At 35.7% G+C, this 21875-nt stretch overlaps 1 protein-coding gene across 1 annotated transcript in view; it reads right to left on the bottom strand.

Moving 5' to 3' along the window:
* tagapb (T cell activation RhoGTPase activating protein b) overlaps positions 1-21646 on the bottom strand; it is a 46608-nt gene extending 24962 nt beyond the window's left edge. Inside the window, exons 1-2 of the mRNA XM_030127748.1 lie at positions 21238-21646; positions 8117-8202 (exon numbers count right to left, since the gene is read on the bottom strand). Of these exons, the coding sequence (XP_029983608.1) occupies positions 8117-8202; positions 21238-21312 (161 nt within the window). The 5' untranslated portion in view covers positions 21313-21646. The remainder of the gene's footprint in view (positions 1-8116; positions 8203-21237) is intronic.
* Between the last annotated feature and the right edge of the window lie 229 nt (positions 21647-21875).

Below are 21875 nucleotides of genomic sequence, written 5' to 3' on the forward strand. Positions count from 1 at the left end.
GAGCAATTGATTGAATCCATGGAAACAGAAAAAGTAATCAGATCTGCATGAAAGTACCTGACCAAATCAATATCATGCCACAACCACATTCAATTTTATTGCAGGAAGCGCTTAAGGTTGATATAAGCTGGGGTATTTACCCAGATATGTTATTGAATGGTTCTGCTCATAAGCTTCATATATTTTTAATTTGATTTCTCCAATATTTGATCATCCATAAACCAGATTTTCTCTTAGATGCGAAGATTTGGCATTTAATGAAAAATGAAGAGACCCTCTCATGTCTATATTATTTTAGATTTGAGAGTAATATCAAATATATATATACAGGTGTATGAACAATTATTAGACAATTCAGTATAACACCTCTTTAACGTAACCTTTTCATATTCTATTCAGGGAATATTCATTGTTTCTTGACTGTTTTTCATCATTAATTTCCTTATTACATTTACACTTCAGCAACTCAAGCCTTGTGTAGATATAAACATTTTCATCCTTTAATTTTACTTTTCTCACTTTTTTCACTAAAACATAGAGAAAAGTTTAAAGTTGACATTACTTAGAAATTATTGTGTCATTTTACTTGACCCACTTACCATACAGGGCTGTATATGACCCCTGAACTAAAATGTTATCCAATCCAATCCATTTGTAAAGCACTTCAAAACAACTGCAGTGGAGCAAAGTGCTGTACAGAAGAATAGATAAAACCTAAATCAAAGAATAAAATACAAAAATTGATTAAAAAAACACAAAAGCTGTACAATTTAAAAACAACAAAACATTTTTATGCGACATGGGATCTAAATTTGTGAAACATCTGAACAGCAGTCGATTGTACGAGCTAAATCATTTTTTGATCCTATTTGAACTGTGCAACTATTTACATGTGATATTTGTCAAGTTAAATAGATCATTTTTAAAGCTAAAAATGTTGTTGTTTGTGGCAAAGATAGGAAACGAAAGATCTTTTTTTCATGACACACATCACCAACACAGAAACAGTTGTTGCCTTGGCACATTTCACCTCAGTTTTCCAGAGCAAAAAGAAAAAGTACTCAAGGAGGCCAGGTCATGTTTAGGCTGCAGAGATACAGAATCTCACCTCCATGATTCTCAGGTGTGTAGACTTTGTATTTATGTATTTATTTGTATTTATGTATTTACAAAGTCTGATATTTTACCATGAAATGCAAACATCTTTTTTCTCTTTTCTCTTTATTGATTTATCTTGTCTCTTAGCTGTCTTAACTCTCTTTTTAATTCATGTGCTGAAATATATTGTTTTTTTAGGGTGCCTGTTGTCATGAGGCTGGGGACTACAACAGGATACTAGCCATGTTGGCTAAAGCTGCCTTTTTTACTGTTATTGACAGTTAATTAATTGGGATTGTCCACGATATAATAAACTAATAAACTAAAGTAAACTAAATCTTGACATGGAAAACAATCTTTTAAAGTAGCAAACATCATACTTTTGATGAAAAAATTACTTATACTGCAGAGAAGGGCAGCTGGAAGACAGGAGCAGATTAGCACTGTCCTAAATCTACCAACTGGAGAGTGAAGGGTCGACTAAAGGCTATAGCTATCAAATAATGTAAATAAAGACTTACACTGAAATGTACTATATGCAACAAACAGCCTTAACACTTCTTCTACCTGATTTTTGCCTCACAATAACAACACATACTGACTTTTCATTTCTTTTTAAGTCAAATATGAATAAAGTCTCCAAAGCTGAAGTATAAGTCAGTGTAGAAAACACAAGTGTTGTTTGTTCTAAATGACTGTTCTGGCCATTTCTCTTCCCACTCAGTTTTCAGGGCAGAAATGCAAATGTTCACAGCTGAGGTACTTTCCCTGTGGCATTTCTGGCCCACAGAAAATGACACATTAAATACCATCAGGAGAACTGTGATCTGCAGGTAGTTTTTAAGAGTAAACAAACAGACACGTACCAACCACGATATAATGCAATATGTATGATATAATTTGGGTCATGTTATAAAAGCTCTTTTTACCATTAAAACAACCATCATGTATTAAAGGACTCATAGAGAATATGACATTCTTACTATTTTATATTAACAACGAACGTATCACATCCTTCAGGAGATTTAAACTTTTTTTTCCTTTTTTTTTTTTTTTTAAGATAACACTTTCTGTTTTGATGGTGGGCTCCCCTTACGTCAGCAGAAGTCCCACTACAGTGAAACTACCGCCCATGGAGTCCACCTCCTCCAGGAAATGCATCGTGTGTGTGTGTGTGCTGAATGGGTGAGGTGTGAAAGTAGATCATGTCTGACATTTCTGATTTGGTTTGATGGACTCGCCCACTGGGTACTCAGGTGGTCTTGGTGTAAACGAATAAACTCCAAAAGGTTAAAGAGTTAATGTGAAACATATCGGAGGAAGGGATGAAGAGCCTACACGTTAACGATGTTTTTGACATTACAGGGGTTATAATGCCTGTTATGAAATGTTTTTTGCCTTTGTAGCTGTAAAACACATGTGTAAATGATAAGCCCAGACATTATATTGTTAAAATTATTTATTATTATTACTTATTTTTCTTAAGAAATTTCAGATTGTCCGTGGTTGTTCATATTACTCACATTTTTTAAAGGATAGTTTGTAGGTGTAAAGGTTTTCATAATATAATTTTACTTTTTTCACTCTAAAACATAGAGAAAAGTTTTGGATTGTCATTATTTATAGACTATTATGCTATTATTTTACTAGTCCAGCCCACTTGAGATCACTTGACTGTTAATATCTCAGTGTAATTTTTGCATTTCACATAATTCATCCCTGGGGTTGGATTGGACCCTTTGGAGGGCCGTTTTTGGCCCACGGACCATATGTTTGACATCCCTGTTGTATGAATTCTGCCCTATGATGTCCTGATCTTGGTTAATTATGTGTGTTTTCAGACCGATATGGAGACTGAATATAGGACTGAAATCCATGAATACCAATTACTAACAGCATTCCATCGCTCACGACTTGGACATAATGGATGTTTGGAAGTCATTATGTGTCCTTCAGTGAGTAGGCATGTAATAGATGGCCATCAAGACCTGGTTCACCCTGTCAGGATTTATGTCACCATGATGGCAGGTTTGCTGTGCATTATCCTTGACATTATCACCCAGTCTTTGTATGCTCTCTAGCAAGTCTGTGTGCTGCTTGACAACCATTCTCCATTCTGTCACTGAAGAGCTGCCTCTCAATGGAGGAAAAATTACTAGTAATCAAGACATCAGCTTTGTTCATGTGTTCATTAGATGAATCCTTGCTAGGTTTTTGTGAAAACAATAACAGTTAAAACAATAAGGGGCACTGACTATCTTCAGCTGTTCGAAAATTCACAGTAAATCACGGTTTCCTTAGTAGAGAAGCATAGATACAGGCTTATCAATTGGAGGTAAATATTTATCTACTGTTTTATATTAAAGTTTTTTTTTTTTTTTTTTTTTTTTTTAATAAATTTGTATGTCTGAATCTCTGATGATTCAATGATAACATGATGAAGAAAATAGTACCTATTTTTATATTTATAATGAATATTAGTTTGTTAAGGGATGATAAATAACAACCATAGAGTACTTTGGTGTATGGGTGCCATCAGAGTGCATATTTACATTCATAAGAAGTCATACCTGAAAGACCATCCCAAACAATGTATAAAGGTTATGGTTAAGGTTAACTTGCTTTATGATCCTCAAAGAAAAAAAAAATCATTTCTGCATTATCTTTACCCATCCTAAAACATGCACAGCACCCTGGATTAGCATTAGCATTAGCATTAGCATATAGTAGAGGCAGTGAACTACATGGATGTGCTCCATCAATATTGGGTGAATTTGTCATGTTAAAATCAAGTATTAATGAAAAAGTAACCAGAGCCTCTACTAAAGATGTGCAATACCTCATAAATGCACAACATACAGTAAACAGGTGTTATTAGTAAAGGGTAGTGAGCTGCAATAACAGTATGTACTACTTTTAATGCACTCAAAATCCATTTCAAACAATGGCGCAAAAGGAAACAGATCTGTGATTATTAATTTCATACCAATATGTGTAATATTTACTGTTGTATGTTATCATATGCAGTATATATTTGCTGTCTGGTGTTTTCTTATTGTGTCATGGATTTTCAATGTGTGATATGTTGTGTGTTTTGCTGTGCAGTGTTTGATGATGGGTCCGATCAAGCGAAAGTGAACGTCAATATGAAAAAGTACATTTGCACACATCATTTATCAAGTAGGCTAATTGTATAGCTTAAGATCTCTATTTTATGGAACTGTTATCCTTTTTAAAATACCATTTGTAGAAAAAAATTTACAAACAATTATATCGAATGCACTTTTTATACCATAGCTCGAAATTATATCGAAAAAATGTGAAAATTGATCTGACTGAGATTGACAAAAAGGCCTGTGTGCTAACATAAAAGCTTAGAAAAATGACTTTACTTTCTATAACAACGTGAAATGGTATCAGTTTTATGTTTATCATTTAGTCTTTTGATAATGATTAAGCAAAGAGAGCAGCAGGAGGAAATTAATATGTACTCTGATATAATGATGTAAACTAGATGTTTTGTGTTGTTGTTGCACTGAGCTAATGTGCTCACACAGCTTGTACATTTTTGTCATTAAAAGCTTTGTGCGTCCTGTATGTTTCTTTGTGTTTTTCTTCTCTTTGAGCCCATGCACAGATCAGAAATATTTTACAGCATCGGTAGATGTCTGCATAAAAGTCCAAGAAGAGAACCTCCTGTAAGTTCTGAGACCACCAGTGAGTCATCCTCCACTTTCCACATTTATCGTCTTTCTAAACTGTGTGATTTTAACTCTCAAAGACAAATAAAAATCATCAGGTCATTTTGTCTGTGGTTGGGAGTGAAGATCAAAGTGGTTAAACCTACACTGTGTCAAAACTCCACTCTGTAAATCCCCCACAGGCACATCTGTGTTCGTGGCCTGAGCAGAGTGGGCTGTGAGGCCTGAGAGGTGACACCGAGGTGACGCCATGACACCGTTCAACACGTAGCTACAAGTGGAAATAAATCTTAATATGGTCATGTGTGGGTCATGTGCTCTACTGTGACGACGGCAGATGCTTTGAATTTGTTTTCCTGTGTGCTACCACCTGCAGGCTGGAGGCCAGACATAGAAAGTACATTTATAAGCACACTTAAACTCTGATCATTATCCGATTTGTGGAGTTATTAGATTATTCAAGTGATCATAATCTGATAATGGCAGTAATCTGATTATGAGAAATAGGATTAACACACCTGGATTTCTCCCCAATACTTCAAAGTCTTTATATATGTATGCCTGTTAATCTGATTTATTCTACTCTTTTACAGCTGAGCATGTGTAAAAAAAAAAAAAAAAAAAAAAAAAAGGAAATGTAAACAGGCAAGTTAACCCATTCACTGTATTCTGGTCTGATTTAGGTTTTCCACTGCGGCTGTTGGCATAAAACCTGTTAGAAAAACCTGATAAAATCCAGTTGGAAATCTCTGGAAAACATGATCTATCTCCAAACAGATGCAACTGAATGGATTTCAGATATGTAACCCACCAGTCATAAAATGGTCAAACACCAGGACAAAATCACAATGTATGAGTAAAAGAGCCTTCAATGCTTTTACATTTCCAACACAAATTGTTAATAGTAAATTGTGAGGACAGACAGCTATATAATTGTGACAATAGTATCTTGAAATGCATAAATTTTACTTGAGAATCATTAGTAAATCATCTCATTTCATTTCACATTACTCTGTGCTAATGCTGGGTGCTGTGTGTATTAAAATGAGTTTCCTTATGGAGATAATAAAGTGAATAAACTTTTAACCTTTTTCCAAACATTTTTTTCATTGTTAGAAGTCAGATCCTTTCATGACACTGATCTTGTGCTCTCGCATCGGCCTTCAATGGCATTAGCAGTTATCTATATCGTAAAATGGAAGTGAACTCTGTGTGTGTATCTCGGGCATCACACAAAATCCAGAAAAAGCTGACTGCTGCAGTTTGGCATACTTATGTATTTTTGGTCAAGGAAGAGACTAGCAAAATGGCAAGTTGATAAGACCAATATTTCGGGAGATATTAGTAATTTTGGAATACAACGGCCTCCCAATGGCCAACCACATTGCTATGCCCCGAATCATAGAATCATCATTGAAGTGGGTTTCCTAGCAACAGATAAACAATAAGGCCATGTTGCTAAGGTGTCAAATTTCATGTGCAGAAACTCACATGCTAGCTGAGAGGTTATTCAACTGAAAATGCCGGTGGAATTTACCAAGAAAGTAAAGGAATGAACTGTATCAGAGAATCTAGAATCGGAGGTTGCCCAGTAGTCTGACAGAATTGTCTTCATCTAAAGTAACAGGGTTCCAGACTGCGAGTAAATGGTCTCATGTGCGACCAGTAAATTTGCCAGTTTTATTTTTTCTGTGTGTGTGTGTTGTTGTTGCTGACAAACACCTGCTCCACACTTCAGCCCAGTAGTTTACAGTAATGCGCAAATGCCAACCGATATTAACTGCAAAAGAAGAAAAAAAGTGGCGAACACCAAAGAAGAAGAATGCGGGCCAAAGTTTGTGGGGGGGTGACCACTGTGATTAGCTTATGTGTGAAAACAGGCAGGTCTTGGGCTTGTCGCGCGAATCCACAGGTTGAACACATAACTCTTGGAAATAATATGTCGAAGAAGGCTATCAGATCTTACTTTCTTCCCTATAAGCCATGTGTTCCTGAGGAGACAAATCCAGAAAATGATTCCGACTCAGATAGTGATGAAACGGTCGTGGCGAAAAAAGCCCAGAAATTGTGTTTTCGAGATGAGTGGCTGCGCGAGTTCACGTCGCTGAGGTATTGCAAGGAAACTAACTCAATGAACTGCACATTCTGCTGTCGATACCCACAACATGCGGGAACACAAAATTCACTCATAATACTGGCACCACACAATTAAAACACGACACTTTGAGCAAGCACAATGCCAGTCTGAAACATAAAATATGCCGTGACCTGTGTAATGAAAATGCAACTCTAGGCACAAGTTGTATGTCTTGTCTATATGTTTATACTTGATCTGTATTGGTTAGCGCAGCCACTAAGCTGTTTATTATGTTGTGTCAACTGCTGCACAATAAAATGTGAATTGAAAACATAGTTTGTGCATTTATTGTCAAGTATTTATCGGTAATAGAGTGAAAATGATAGGAAATGTGAATATTTACTTTGTTAGTTAGGGGCCACTGTGCTCCTCGGAAAAAAGTTAGTCTGGAGCCCTGAGTAATATATTTTTTCAATCACAAACATTATTGCGTCTGTTTTGAGCTGCTTCCTTCGCTGATAACTCTCCACATACACTCCATCACGACAGACAAACCCTCTGAACATCTGCTGGGGTCAGGTGGCCCATATTTCAGCTGTCAGCTACTGAGGCTCGCAGCTCAGACGTCAGCACTGATTGTAAATGTGGTTATAACTACAGAAGGTGACAACGTCTCCTGTAGGACAAACGTGTTCGCTATGTCAGTGTAAAAGCCACATAAGATGGTTTGACCTTTCATCAAAAGCTACCATTATGTTTCATCATTGTTTTTTGCTTTCTATCTTTACAGATGTTGAAAAATTCTCCACTTTGAAGTTGTTTCCACCACCTTTTCTCTTCTTAACATCATACTTTTTATATTATTAAAACACACACTTTCTTCCAATTAATAAAAGAAAAACTAAAAATCTCACTCTCAGTGGGATTGCAATTAGGTTAAAAGAAATTAGTGTACAATTATGCAAAGTATCTATTAAATCAAGTAGCATATACAGGCCAATCAGTGAATCCATGCTGAGTTAATTAAGCAAATGAATCATTAACACCAGACATGGATGGTCATTACACACCATCATTTATAAAGGCAAGACTATTTGGTCAAATAGGGAAAAAAAAGAAAAAGAAAATAAATTTAACTAAAGTTGAAATGCTGAACAACAGTCCAAAACTGCTTGCAAAAAAAAAAAGGGCACAATTATTGTCAGAAAATAAAAATGGTGAAGGTGATTAAATAACATACCTGATTGGAGACCATGGCATCCCCAAAGCCTTCCCTAACGCCAGCGACGGGGCTGAACGCCGCCTCTGAGCCAGGTGTTTGAAGTGCTGAAAGAAATAGAGCATTTTTAATATTTTTTAAATATTTCATCCAATCCAGTCCTCTAGGGCCGGTATCCTGCATGTTTTAGATATTTCCCTCTTTCAGTACACCAGGTTCAATTAATGATCAGCTCATCATCAAGCTCTGCAGAAGCCTGATAATGATCTAATGGCTTCCAGGAGTGGTGAAAGAGGGAAATATCTAAGACATGCAGGATATTGGCCCTCGAGAACTGGATTTGGACACCCCGATCTAAAACATAGAACGTAAAGGACGTTCCTATTGACTTGAATATTGACTTTAATATTAAAAGCTGTGACCCTCATATACATGGAGCTTTCAATGGCTTGAATAAATGGCGGTAATGAATGCGGTAATGAATGCACTCTAAATACCTGGCGTAGCACTGCTGACTCTTTGAAAAACATGCTATAAGTTAATTCAGTTAATTTTGCCACTGGCTCTCTCACCTTAGCGCTGCTACATGTTAACTCCCCTCTGTCTTGTCTATATATGTTTGTGTGTCTCTATGTGTCTGTATGTTTTGTGTGTTCATGTGTGTATTGTAGTAGGTTATGTATGCATTTGTTTTTTTGAGTGTGTATTTAACCTGACTTTTTTTTCTCTTTTATTATCATCATACTATCACTGTGTTCTACGGTATCCCATGACAGGTTCTTATGTCTTGGGCCCATTACTGGTATTCTTGTTTTGATACTCCATTCAAGTAATATTGTATCCCCTGAAATACCTCTGTATTATTTCATTTGTTAAATGATATGGTAATGAAAATAAAAATTTGATCGCAAAAAAAAAAAAAAAAAGCTGCAACCCTCATGAGGAGTAAGGATGGATGGATGTTTACTTTCCATAAGATTTCAGCTTCTTTTTACCAAGGCATGATCTACAAAACTGGTGTTCACAATGGCCTTACCTGATTAAATAAATAAATAAATAGAATACAGGATACATTTAGCAACTGAAAAGGCCTTCACAGTGTCATTTGTACCAAGAGCAGTCAGTCCATTAAATAAACACATGTGATAGAAATTGTCTGTGAATGCTGTTTAGTGATTGGGGAGTGTTTTTATTGTGATTTTTTTTAGCTCCACTTATTTAATTAATTGATTGAATTTGTAATGTATGTGCTGTGTGTGTGTGAACCAAGCAAAATGTTCAACTACACTTGAAAATAAAGTGGAACTGAATTGAAAAAAGATTCTGTGGCTTTTGTTTGCAGCCCAACTGCTGCAAATGACACAAAAATATAGTAATTCACAAAATTGCCCTGCCAAAGAAATAGCACATTTGCATGGATATAAATAATAATAATATTCATTCTGTGCTGTTTCTAAACCTTTCTGCATGAATGACATCCACTTCTGAACTGCATAAAAGATCAGAGCAAATAGCTGCTCAGAAGCCTTCTGACCTTAGCTACTGCAGAAAACTGGTGTTAAAAAATGACTGAAAACTCCTGCTCTTTAGCTCCCCTATTACACTGGTCAGCAACAAATTTATTAAGTTTTTTGAGCTGATTTAGGATAATTTTGGTGTGCTGAATCCAAAAATCACATTAATTTTGCTCAATCAGGTCAACTTTCTGAACTATGCTGCATATTGGCTTTTTAACATTTTTGCTTAAATTTATGGGCATTTTCACATCATGTGATACAAAATTCTTTCATATTTCTTGCAATAAACGAGTTCTGAAGATTTTACTTTTGCCAATTTATGATTAATGTTTTTTTTAATATTACAGGTGAATAAAATGGCTTCGACTAGAAGATCTTGCAAAAATAAGCCTGACGTATTCTGCTACATCTGCGGTGAATACACCATTGTACCTAACAGGAATCAAGTCACAAGTTTCATAAAGTGTGCTTACCAATCTTATTTTGGTATTAATTATTATATTTTGAAGATAGAAGAGAAGATCAAATTTTTCAAAATCAAATTAGCAAAAAAAAACCTGACCTGATTGAGAAAAACAGATGTCATAACAGATGTCATTTTTGGATTTAGCGGTGCAAAATGGTCCTAATTCAGTTGAAAAAACCTAGACAACTTGCAAAAAACATTTTTTTGTAACCCAGTGTTATCAGTGCTGTGGTTGTAGCTCTTCCAGTCCTACCTACTGCTGTGTTTTAGGATCAATGGTCATGTAAAATTACTTAACTTTTAACTCAATTCACAATGTGGCATAATGTGTCAGTAAGTGTTGTGATATTTACTATCTGACCCTTTAACCCCTGACAGTTGTCTTTGTTGTTTTTGCTGTTATTTGCAGTGTTGTGGTGATTTTTCTCTTTTTTTTTTTTTTTTTTACTCTTTTTACCAAGCTTTTTGAAGTTCAACCTGGTGCCAAAAAGTAGCTGAACTGATTTAGAAAAAAAGAGCCCCCAAACAAAAACTACTGGGCCAAAATTCAAATACTTGTTGCACAGTTCATGTTCAACATCCTAAGTCTTTTATTGATGTACATTCTGAGTGCCTTATTTAGTAAAAACCTGTAAAACTTTGTCTTTTTCTGGTATTCCACCCTGTTTTGACACTAAAACACCCAGTAGAACAAAACCACTGAAGAAATGTCTCAGGAGTTAAAGGGGGTTCTATGTATTAAAATAAATATTGATATTAATATTCCAAACTCTCAACAGCATCAGCAAATCAACAATATGTATCCACAGACCGTATCACTCACTGAAAAAAGTATTTGCTTATTGTTTACGCACATCTGTATTATGGTTTATTAAGTTTTCTTCTTCAAATAAAACTCATAGGCAGTCTGTCAAAATAAGACTGTCTTATAATCTTCATGTGCTGCATCAGCTGATAGTTTACATTATAGCTTTGTTAGCTTAGCTCTGTTTTTACATAGAAAACAGTCACAGTAAAACCACTAATCCCCTCCATTTTCTGTACAGTTCATGTTGTCAGTAGCTGCACTAAAGATCTCTTTGGAATCGTCGACAAACAGCCAACCTATCAAACATAATAACATCACATAATACCTTTATACCTTCATAAGCCTTATAATCAAACTCACGTGTAGATGAAACGCTGCCATTCAGCATCAAACTCTATTCTTTTCATTTAGAGCTGTGTCCAGTGGTGAAAACAACAACAATGCTTGTACTTTTTTATCCCTTTATCACCTTATTTGACACTAAAAGTTGTTTCTTAGTGGTTCTCATTTAAACTGGCCACTTTCTTAAGCTTTGGTCAAAGACCCCATGGCGTTAATTTTCCTCACCATTGGAGACCGACAGAATAAGAACTCATGAAGTGAATAAAACTCTAACATTTTACACCCTGTCCACACTATTGCAAGCATTTTACTAAACAAATATAGTAGTAGTACTAGTAGTAGCTTATTCAGTCATTAATTACTTTAAACAACAAACAAAAACAACATATCCATTGTTCCATATACAATGCGACCAAAAGGATTTAGGCTGAAGTTCAGACTTATTTTGCCTAACCCAATTTACAATTAACACAATGTTTCCACATGAAAAGAAACAAACAAACAAACAAACAAAAAAATCAATGCTATCATTGCTAAATATACAACAGAAGAGATTACATATTTAATTTAATTCAAGTAAATTATGTCCTTATCTCAACTACCAATATTGTTCCAAGTCTTTTAAACAAGTATTTTCTTTAGTCAATCCTAAGCTCTATATTTTTGAATAATATAATAAAATAATAATAATAATATTCCTCACAACAAATAAAAGAAAGACCAAAAGTTGATCTTTAGGGTCACTTAAGTTGCTGAATGCATTTCATTTCTAAAATCTGAATTAAAGACAAATCATGCAGGAAGTATTAGCATAAATGTAGCATAAATGAGCATGAAAATACCACAATATTTTTAATCAGGGAAGAAAGATGAACAAATATGACAGGAGAGTTCACCAAGGACATGAGCAACACTATTACATATGTGAGATTTTGTTGGATGGGATAAAGAGATCATAGATTGGATTTGCTGAAAATCATATTCAACCTTTTCATTCACATGCCTCTAAATCCAGTGGGACTTAGCTGAAGTAACTGGGTGAGACACAAAAAGCCACCCTCCTTACGTCTGTCATATTCAGTGTCTTAGTTGAAATATTGGTTGACATATACTTGGTTGACATTTCAGCTCTTATTAAATGAGTCAGACTCTGAAACATATGAACTAGGAAACAGTGGTGGCCAAAATTATTAGTACACATGACATATCTGAAAATATTGAAATTTTTATTTGCCTCCGCAACAAGATTTTATTTCCTAACATTCAAGAAGCATGCAGATGGTTGATGTGAGCACAACAAATATCAGATAAAGTGAGTCCTACTGTTTTTATCCTAAGACTAACCATCAATTTTACTACGATCACGCCTGACACTGAGCCTGTTTACATGTACACTAAAACTCGGACCATTATCAGATTTCTGGAGTTATCAGATTATTCCAATAATTATGTGAACAGCATAATGAGCCATTTACATGCACCTCAAAAATGCAATAATCGAAAAACCCTGGTTTAGATGCTCCACTCCAGTATCAGAGTTCTTTTGGAGTACCTATGTACTGTACATACACTGCAAAAATCAAAATCTTACCAAGTGTATTTTTCTCATTTCTAGTCAAAATATCTCATCACACTTAAAATAAGACATAATCACCAGAAGAGTAACTTTTCAGTGAGATATAAGAACTTATTTTTAGACAACAGATCTGGAAAATTTTATTTCAAGAAATCTTACCAAGATAATTTTCACTTGTTCCACTGGCAGATTTTTTTTTTGTTGCTAAATTCAATATATTTTTTTGCTTAATTCAAGCCAAAAAAAAAAAAATCGGCCAATGGAGCAAGTGAAAATTATCCTGGTAAGATTTCTTGAAATAAGATTTTCAAGATCTATTGCCTAAAAATAAGTTTTTATATCTCACTTACAAGTTACTCTTTTGTTGATTATGTCTTATTTTTAAGTGTGATGAGATATTTTGACTAGAAATGAGAAAAATACACTTGGTAAGATTTAGATTTTTGCTGTGTAATGACAGTAGACTCAAACTTCCTGTCAACTGTGTAACTTCCATTTTCTACAATTTTAATTGTGTTCACACATGAGCAGTAGAAGTGTAACGGTGCACTCGTTTGTACAATATGGAGGTGTACTGGACGAATACATGTAGCCTATAGAACACAAACACTCGGGAAGTAGGGTGTCCGCAAGCTGGTCTCCTTTACTGTACCGAAAACACCAAAACTGTATTGAGCCAAAGACCCTTGTACCGAAAACATACCGAACCAAAATTTTTCTGTACTGAAGTGCTCGAAAGAAATGGTCACAAGAAATAGTTGGTCTACTGCTTGTCCCTGACTGCTGTCATGTTGCCTGGAAACACATGATGATTTACTGTAGAACGTTCAGTGTGATTGAATCCACAGACAAAAATGTTATCTAGCATTGTCTGAGATTTGTTTTAGGCTTTTGTAATTTCATTTGGCACATTAAATAAAGCTTTGTTTGTTCAACGCAACATCAAAGTAGTATAGTAGAAGAATGAAATAAATCAGATTAATCCGTATACATGCAGGACGATGTCAGAGCACTGGGGAGAAATCCAGGTGTGTTAATCACATTTCTCATAATCAGATTACCCCTGTCATCTGATAAAACAGATTAGATTATGTTATTTATTTGATCACTTGAATAATATTATGATAATACTCTGATAATGATTGGGGTATTACTGTACATATAAATGGGCTCACTGACAGTGAAACAGGCCCAGCTGGTTTTTTGTAGGAAAATGACCAAAATGTCCTTATCATGACTCTATTCTATTCTTTATACAACATGAGGACTTTGTATTTCATTTATTTTATAGGTATTTTCAAGACCAATTAAAAATAAATAAATAAAAACAGATAAAATCTTTAAATATGTCAGTTCTAATAATTTTGGCCACCACTGTAATCAAACATCAGAACTTTACTTGAAGTTTATTTTCATACTATACTATACATACTCATACTACTTGCAAATGTTTCCACAGACTGCTGTACTGTGGGTTCATTTCCTCTCCACTTATGTGTTCTAGTTTAATTAATATCTGTGATAAAGTTCCAAGAATTTCTTAAGTGGAACTGAGATAAAGCATCACCATACTTTACTTGAACTCAATTTTGCAGCACGTCACCATTTCAAAGAACATATTCCATTAAAGTGCTTGACTGAAGAATTCATAAAAAGCACCAAATGTGCATGAAAAGGAAATTAAATTTAACGGGGCAGAGGAGACAGAAATGTCACAGATAATGTTCATCTTTCCAACTCACCTCACTCAGGCCTGAGCTACAGTCTGAATAAAGCAATAAATATTGGTTTTAGAAGTCGTTTTTTGTGTGTCATGTCTTTTCATCAACTCTTAAGATAGGTTTCTTTTTTCATCCTGTGTCAGATACAACACCCTGAAGCAGCTCAGCAGTTATAAAAACATCTCATATTCTGAAGTGCTCAAAAGAAATGGTCATAAGAAATAGTTGGTCTACCGTTTGTCCCTGACTGCTGTCATGTTGCCTGGAAACACATGATGATTTACTGTAGAACGTTCAGTGTGATTGAATCCACAGACACAAACATTATCTAGCATCGTCTGACATTTGTTTTAGGCTTTTTTAATTTCATTTGGCACATTAAATCAAGCTTTGTTTGTTCAACACAACATCAAAGTAATATAGTTTTAATCAAAGATTTTATTTGGTCCATTATTTATTTTTTTTAATGACTGAAGTGTTTTATCTGTTTTTATCGAGGCCAGTGCATCATCATTTCATTTTGCAGTACATCTATAGCCCCTTTTCCACAGCACTTCTGTTCCAGGAATATTTCACCTTTATTTCGGAACGACGTCTGTGTAAACGAAACGGTGGGATCTAGGGATGCAAATTATCGATTAATCCATTAATCATTAGTTGGTTGACCTTACTGATCAATAAACGATTAATTGATAAGCGGCAATTTTCCTGAGAACCTGAATATCTCTTTTGATAGGGTCTATAAAAATAAAGGCTAAATACTGCTTATATACTTCGTGAAAAAAGCATGTTATATTCCTTAATGACTGATTTATAGTACCATTGGATACAGTACAGGCAATGACATTTATGGAGTCGAACTAAATAAATTCTGCAGAGAAATTCAATAAAATAAAAGGATCTGAAGAGGGGCAGTTTAGAAGAAATGGGCATTTCTGACTTTGCATCACTACCTGACATGATGGAGCCACATTTTTCAACGGAGATGTGGAGATAAAGTTCTAATGACGACACATATGCATTTTTCAGTCTCTGCATTAAGATCCAATCTGGATATATGTGAAGTATGTACAGCAGGAGAACAAAAGTTACAGCTTCTATAAACCCAAGTGGTCATATTTAGTGTGACCTGCCTTTGCACCTAACATGTCTTTAACCCTTTTGTCCAAAAAATATAAGATTTGTTGCATTAAGTTTCTGATATTTTATACCAAGTTTCATTTAACACACCAAATGTTTGTTATTGTTTGTGCTGCTTCTTGTCATGGGGTCAGGGGTCACACTAAACAGTCACTTTACAACTTTCACAACTTTATAACCATAACAACTCATTCAGTTCAGTTTTTTTGTGTGTGTCTTTCAAGGCTGTGCACAATATTTCCTGTATTTTATTGCTGTATGTGAAGAAAAGAGAATGAGAAATAAATATGTACGTTCATTTCAACCCTTCAAAAACAAGACTTTTGCATTGTACTGTAAAAAAAAATATGTTTTGAAAAGGTTATGAAATCACAAAACTACTATATAAGTTTAGTATGTTACTCACAAGTATGTAACACCTGTAAACTGTAAACTTGGCTTTATTTGACATTAATAGAAACATCCTAATATTAAATTTTTCATTTTTCAGCCTGAAATTTGACGTTTCCTAAAGGATAAAATGAAAAGAAATTCTGTAACTAAAACTGCAGGTAATATTAGACCAGTATCTGGTGAGAGTGTGAGTGTTTGATGGTTTTAATTGCTGGAGATGAAACCCTCCAGACCGAAAACTGTTTAATTTTGCTCGTAATAAAAATCCTCTTGTCTGATGTAAAAGAGGACATGACTCTTTATTTTTTACATAAATGACTCTAATAGACACTCCCTCCTGAAACATTAATTAGCTCTTTCAAATCATCTCTTTGTCTCTTTGTCTTTGTCTCTTTGTGTATGAAAGGACATTTAATAAATCTGAGTAGATCTGTCCTCAGGGGTAGAAAATCAACCGTATGATGGATGTATTACAATACTGACTAAACCAGTGGTTTCAGCTCAAGATCCCCCCCCCCCACACACACACACACACACACAAATTGTATCAATTGACTGTGCAAGCTGTTATTGTTATTGTTATTCTTATTCTTATTATTATTCTTATTATTATGTCCTTAACAAGTTGCATGACTTGTAATACTTCATATTTTGCTCATTTCCAAACACTGTCGCCCATAAAGTGTCAGGATCTGCGCCTGTGTGAGCCTCAGCTCCTCCCTTTTGGTCATGGTCTGTGCCTGTGTGACCCTCAGCTCCTTCTCCTAATCATCATCATCAGACTCACCTGCTGGCGCTGCGTGGCTGCAGCCAATTACCTCCAGCCTATTTAAGGCTTTGGTTTGCAGCCATGCAGCGCTGGTCCATTTCTCTTCACTCCTTTCCATAGCCTGGACATTTATCTATATTCATCTACGGACTCTGATTCAGGTTTTGTATGTTGTTTTTTTTATGGACTCTGCCTTAGTTTTTGTGTTAGGTTTTTCGTTGTTTGGGTTTCTTTTGTGTTTAATGAACTTGTTTTTTCCCTTCAGTACTGCGCATTTGAGTCCTCTCTTTTCCCCCCATTGTGACATAAAGTTGGAATAATTTTGGTTTTAGACACAATCCTCTTTTATTATGATTCATACTTATAAGTAATCATCTTTGACCAGGAGCAGTGATCACATACTGAGTCCCAGTTACACCCAAATACACTAGAATAATTCACACTGTCACTTTCATTTTATGAGAAGAGGTAAATATATTCTATTCCCACTTTATAAGCAACAGTATGTATTTCTGTAATGTTTCTGGACACTTTACAACTTTAAAACATATATATTGTTGTATATATTTTTTATGCTTTTTATGTTTCTTACTTTAATCCTTAAATTTAATATCAATACCTTATGCTGCTGTAATACTGCAGATTTCCCTGTTGGGGGATTTTTACCCTTTAAATTCCAGTTTGGCTACACAATGCTAATATTTGTTTATGAAAAAAACACACAAATAATTAATTATGTTCCATATAACAAACATTGGTATGCTAGGATTTTTTTTTTGTCTTGGATATGTCAAACATTAGTCAAAATATTGACTTGAATTACTAGTTTTGTTTAGCTTCAGATTTAATATTCACTTCCTTCTTCAGTCATTAGAGGACAAAAATGTCCCATCATGAACATGACATTTTTCTCCTGAATGACTCAAATGGACATAAACTATACTGACACCTGAGGGTTAATACATGCTTTTATTTGCACTGGTGTTTATTTTCTATCTGGGACATCCTGATGCACACTGTAACCCAACGCTTTAGTTTATTTGGGCATCAGTTGTTGCTTTAATTACTTGGCAAACTAAAAAAGAAAAAAAAAAAATGTGGTGAAGCAAAATGGATGGCGGAAGGGAAAACAGAAACACAAAACAAACAAAAGCAGGAACACTTTGACAAAGCAGCTCTTTCTGGCCTTTGTCTGTGTGGCCTGGCTGCACCAGAGATGGACCAGCACCAGGACTCCAGGACCAGAGTGACCCGCCTGCAGACCATAAGAGCCCAGTGTTTACACATGGAGCTCACTTGTTATTCGCCCTGTTTGTTTTCTCTAATGAGCTCTATGCCTCTCTACTGTCATGGGGGTTTTTTTGCAGGTGGATCCATAATATTTCATTCAATATACCAGTAAAATGGAGGAACTTCAAAACCACCAACCATTAAAAAAAATACAAACCAGCGTCCAAATGAAGAGGTACAAACTGAATCTGTGAGTGAACAACGAAAGGCTTTTCAGTTTCATTTTCCCTTGAACATCCTACATTATGTGTTCTCTTTAGATGTATTTTTGGTGTTCTTAATTTCAATGTCAGCAAAGAAAGAACATTTCCCCTCACTGGCTGTAGACAGTGTTATCAGGTTGTCCATTCATATGTCACATGATGTCCTCAAACTGATGTCAAGTGACACTTGATTAGCCTTAGCAAAGGAATAGAACCTCACCAAAGATTTATTGTAGTATGCACAACCTGTCCAATAAAGCCCCAAAAAAAGCCACACACAATATTTCACTAGAGTGCATTTAGCTTTGATAGCAAAAGTTTTCCAAGGATTCTCAATGTGTTTCAGGTTTGGCCAATCCATGTATGAACCCGGGTATTGTCTGATCTTTTTGCTCCATAGAAAAATGATGGTTATTTAAGAAATGAGAAGCTACTCACTGCATCATTAAGAACTTTAGGAGCTGAGAACATATGAATCACTGCAGTAATAATCCAATGGCAGGTTCATATCTTTTTGCTCAGTTAAATCCACTTGTTTTTGTTTTTTGGTTTTGTTTTGCTTGGCTGTTTAGATCGAAACTGAAATTCTGGATTAATGTCGACACTGAGAATTACAGTAACAACAGCCCCTTTTCCACCAAAAAGCAGGAACTTTAATCACCAGGAATTTATTTACTTGATCACAACAATTTCTGGTAATCTGTGTGGTTTGTGAGCTTTCCAGTGGACCTTGTCATTCATCCACTACTCATAGTTTCCCTTGTTTTGCTCCATTTTTCCAAATGTCAAAAACCAAATGAAGTGAAGCTTACAGAAACGGAATAAATATGTTTGCAGATGCACACTGGCTTAAACATTAAAAGTGAACGCAAGTGTGGAACGCTGCAAATGTGTTCCACCGATCAGCATTCTTTGTTACATAGCTCCACCCCCAAGAATTCTGGTGAATCTGAAAAGTCCTACCCTCCAACCAGGAAGTTTTTTCAGGGAAACTTCATGGTTGAGGACTTATTTATGTATTTTTTACCCAGGCAATTTTGATGGAAGCATGCTGAGGTTTTTCAAAATCCTGAGTAAAGTGGAAATGGGGGCTACTGAGGCTAAAATACCACTGCTAGGTATTGGTTAACTTGTCCTCTTACATATTTTTTGTAGTTATTTATTTGTGCTACTTTATGTATTTTTTTATACTGTGAATATCTCTAATCCTTACTTTTAATACTACTACCCCTAATGCTGCTGTAACACTGCAAACTTCCCCTTTGTTGGACAAGAAAACCTGATTTTATCTGTAAAATAAATGTCAAACCAAATGTTCTAACAGCCAGACACCTTAAACGCCTCCTATTTCCATTCACTCCATATCCAGTTCATTCTGAAGTTCAATCATCTCTACTTAATATTCCAGGTTTTCTCCTGCTCTGGGCCAATCTTGGAGCTCTGGCAGACTCTCAGGTTGATTGTTATGCATCCATCACAATAACTCGACCAGACTGAAGACAGCAGCGTTGTTTCGCAAGGTTGTTTTCTGTGTTTGTTTGCTGCTGATTTTAATTAATCTCACACATTTGAATAATGAGATTCTTCAGGAATTAATGTCAGGCTTTTAGTTAGAATGAAGAAAACATCATAGCTTATATGTTCAGTCTGGTTTGGTGTCAGGTACAGTATTGGTTTTTCATCACATCTTCCCAGATTTTTTTTTATTTATTGATTGATTTTTTTATGAAACCAAACCTTGATATCTTCTCCTCACCATAACCAAATGTTTTCAGAGCCAAACCATATGAAAATATAAACAACAATTAACAAACAATTACATCTAAACATTAATTTCTGAGACATTCATTGCCAACAAATTATGATCTAGCGCTAATAACTCACCATTTCATGCAGCCAAGGTATTATCATGTATGAATAAGCCCTTATTTTATCTCTGTAAATAAGTTATTATCATGTGGAAACAAATTGTTTTCTGTTGGGAACAAGTTATTTTTGGGAACTACTTCATATCGTCTATGAAAAAATGAAGACACTGGTGCTAAAAGTACTGAAGTCACAGAAAAAGTCTGTTAAAAATATTCATAGGGTGGACTTAGCTAAACAAATACAACTTGTTTGTATGCTCAATTTGAATTGTCCAAAAATGTGACTTCAGTACTTTTAGCCCCAGGGTCTTCAAGTTCTAAAGTCCTTATCTTTTAGGAATGACTTGCTTTATTTTGGGAACAATTTATTATCTTAACGAATAAGTTTTTTTTTTTCTAACCCTAACCCCTAACCTTCACGATAATAAGATAAAGATAATAATAAAGATAATAAGTCATTATCTGTTGGGGAAAGTAACTGTAAATAAACCATTTAAGGATCTAGAATCAGAGAAATGACGTCAACATTACTCAAACCAATCACTGACTATCAAAACACTTGTCAGTTTATTAATTTACAGACGTTTGCTGATTTAACTTTCATTTGTAGGAAACTGCCATAACCAGTGTTAGTTCAAACAGGAATATTTGACACAGCTTCATTTTGCTGCTTTTTAGGTTGACAGTAAATAATAGCCCAGCCTTTTATCGCCTTCCGTGACTTACTTCCACTTTATTTTCTATCTCATCTATCCAAGTTATTTTCTATTACCGACAACTGAACTGGAATGAGTCTAACCTTCACCGATGTTCTTTCACCTTTACTAAATCTTTCACATTAACCTGCGAAATTGTTTCTGTTTTGTCCAGCTTTTATTTTACATGACCTGTTCTCAGATGTTACGTAAGCTCTGGTTTTCCCATCGCTCTCCTAACTACGACTTGAGTGAAATTATGTAAGCGTCAGGTTCACGTGTGGAAGCAGCGTCCCAGTTGGTGGCCATGGTAAATAGGGTCTGTACCAGTGGAAGGTATCGATCAATACTTACAGGACGAAGAGAAGCTGCTGCGTCATCATAGCTCCCTCTCCTCAGGGCTACGTTTCCATAATCTGAGGTGTCCATGCTGGAGTCCAATCCCCAGCAGTTGGTGTTGTCACTTTGCCGTTTTCAACCCTGCAATGAAAAGTAGAGAAGCACCAGTTTGTGTCCCAGTTTGAGCTTTCCTTTCTGTTTGCTGTGAACAAGCCAAGCAGCGGCTGCAGAATGACGCCGTCTGTCCCGCAGGACCCTTCTAACTAGTGCTAATGAGGCTCAGAACAATGGAGGTCCACAAAAGAGGAGAGGCTGTTTTGTGCCTGAAATGGACCAGCATCACCACCTCCCTCCTCTCCCAAAAAACCTCCCCATCCCTCACATCCCCAGTCCCTGTCCTGTTCCGCTCCACTGGGGCGGCTTCATCCCATAATGACATCGCCGTACATCCCACCGGGGCATTGCCACCTCGTCCCCATTTCAGGCTAATGAGGGTGGGATGCCGTGACAGCCAGTGCTTCTGAAAAGGCTGGTCCTAGCAGATCGTCCCAAACCCACCACCCCCCCATGTACAAACATGAGGATACAGTAGATGTCCCGACCCACACAGATGGACTTTGGAAGCTTGCACAGTCTACATGACATTTAGCAGA

This window comes from Sphaeramia orbicularis, chromosome 24 (genome assembly GCF_902148855.1).
Source record: "Sphaeramia orbicularis chromosome 24, fSphaOr1.1, whole genome shotgun sequence".
Classification (NCBI taxonomy): domain Eukaryota; kingdom Metazoa; phylum Chordata; class Actinopteri; order Kurtiformes; family Apogonidae; genus Sphaeramia; species Sphaeramia orbicularis.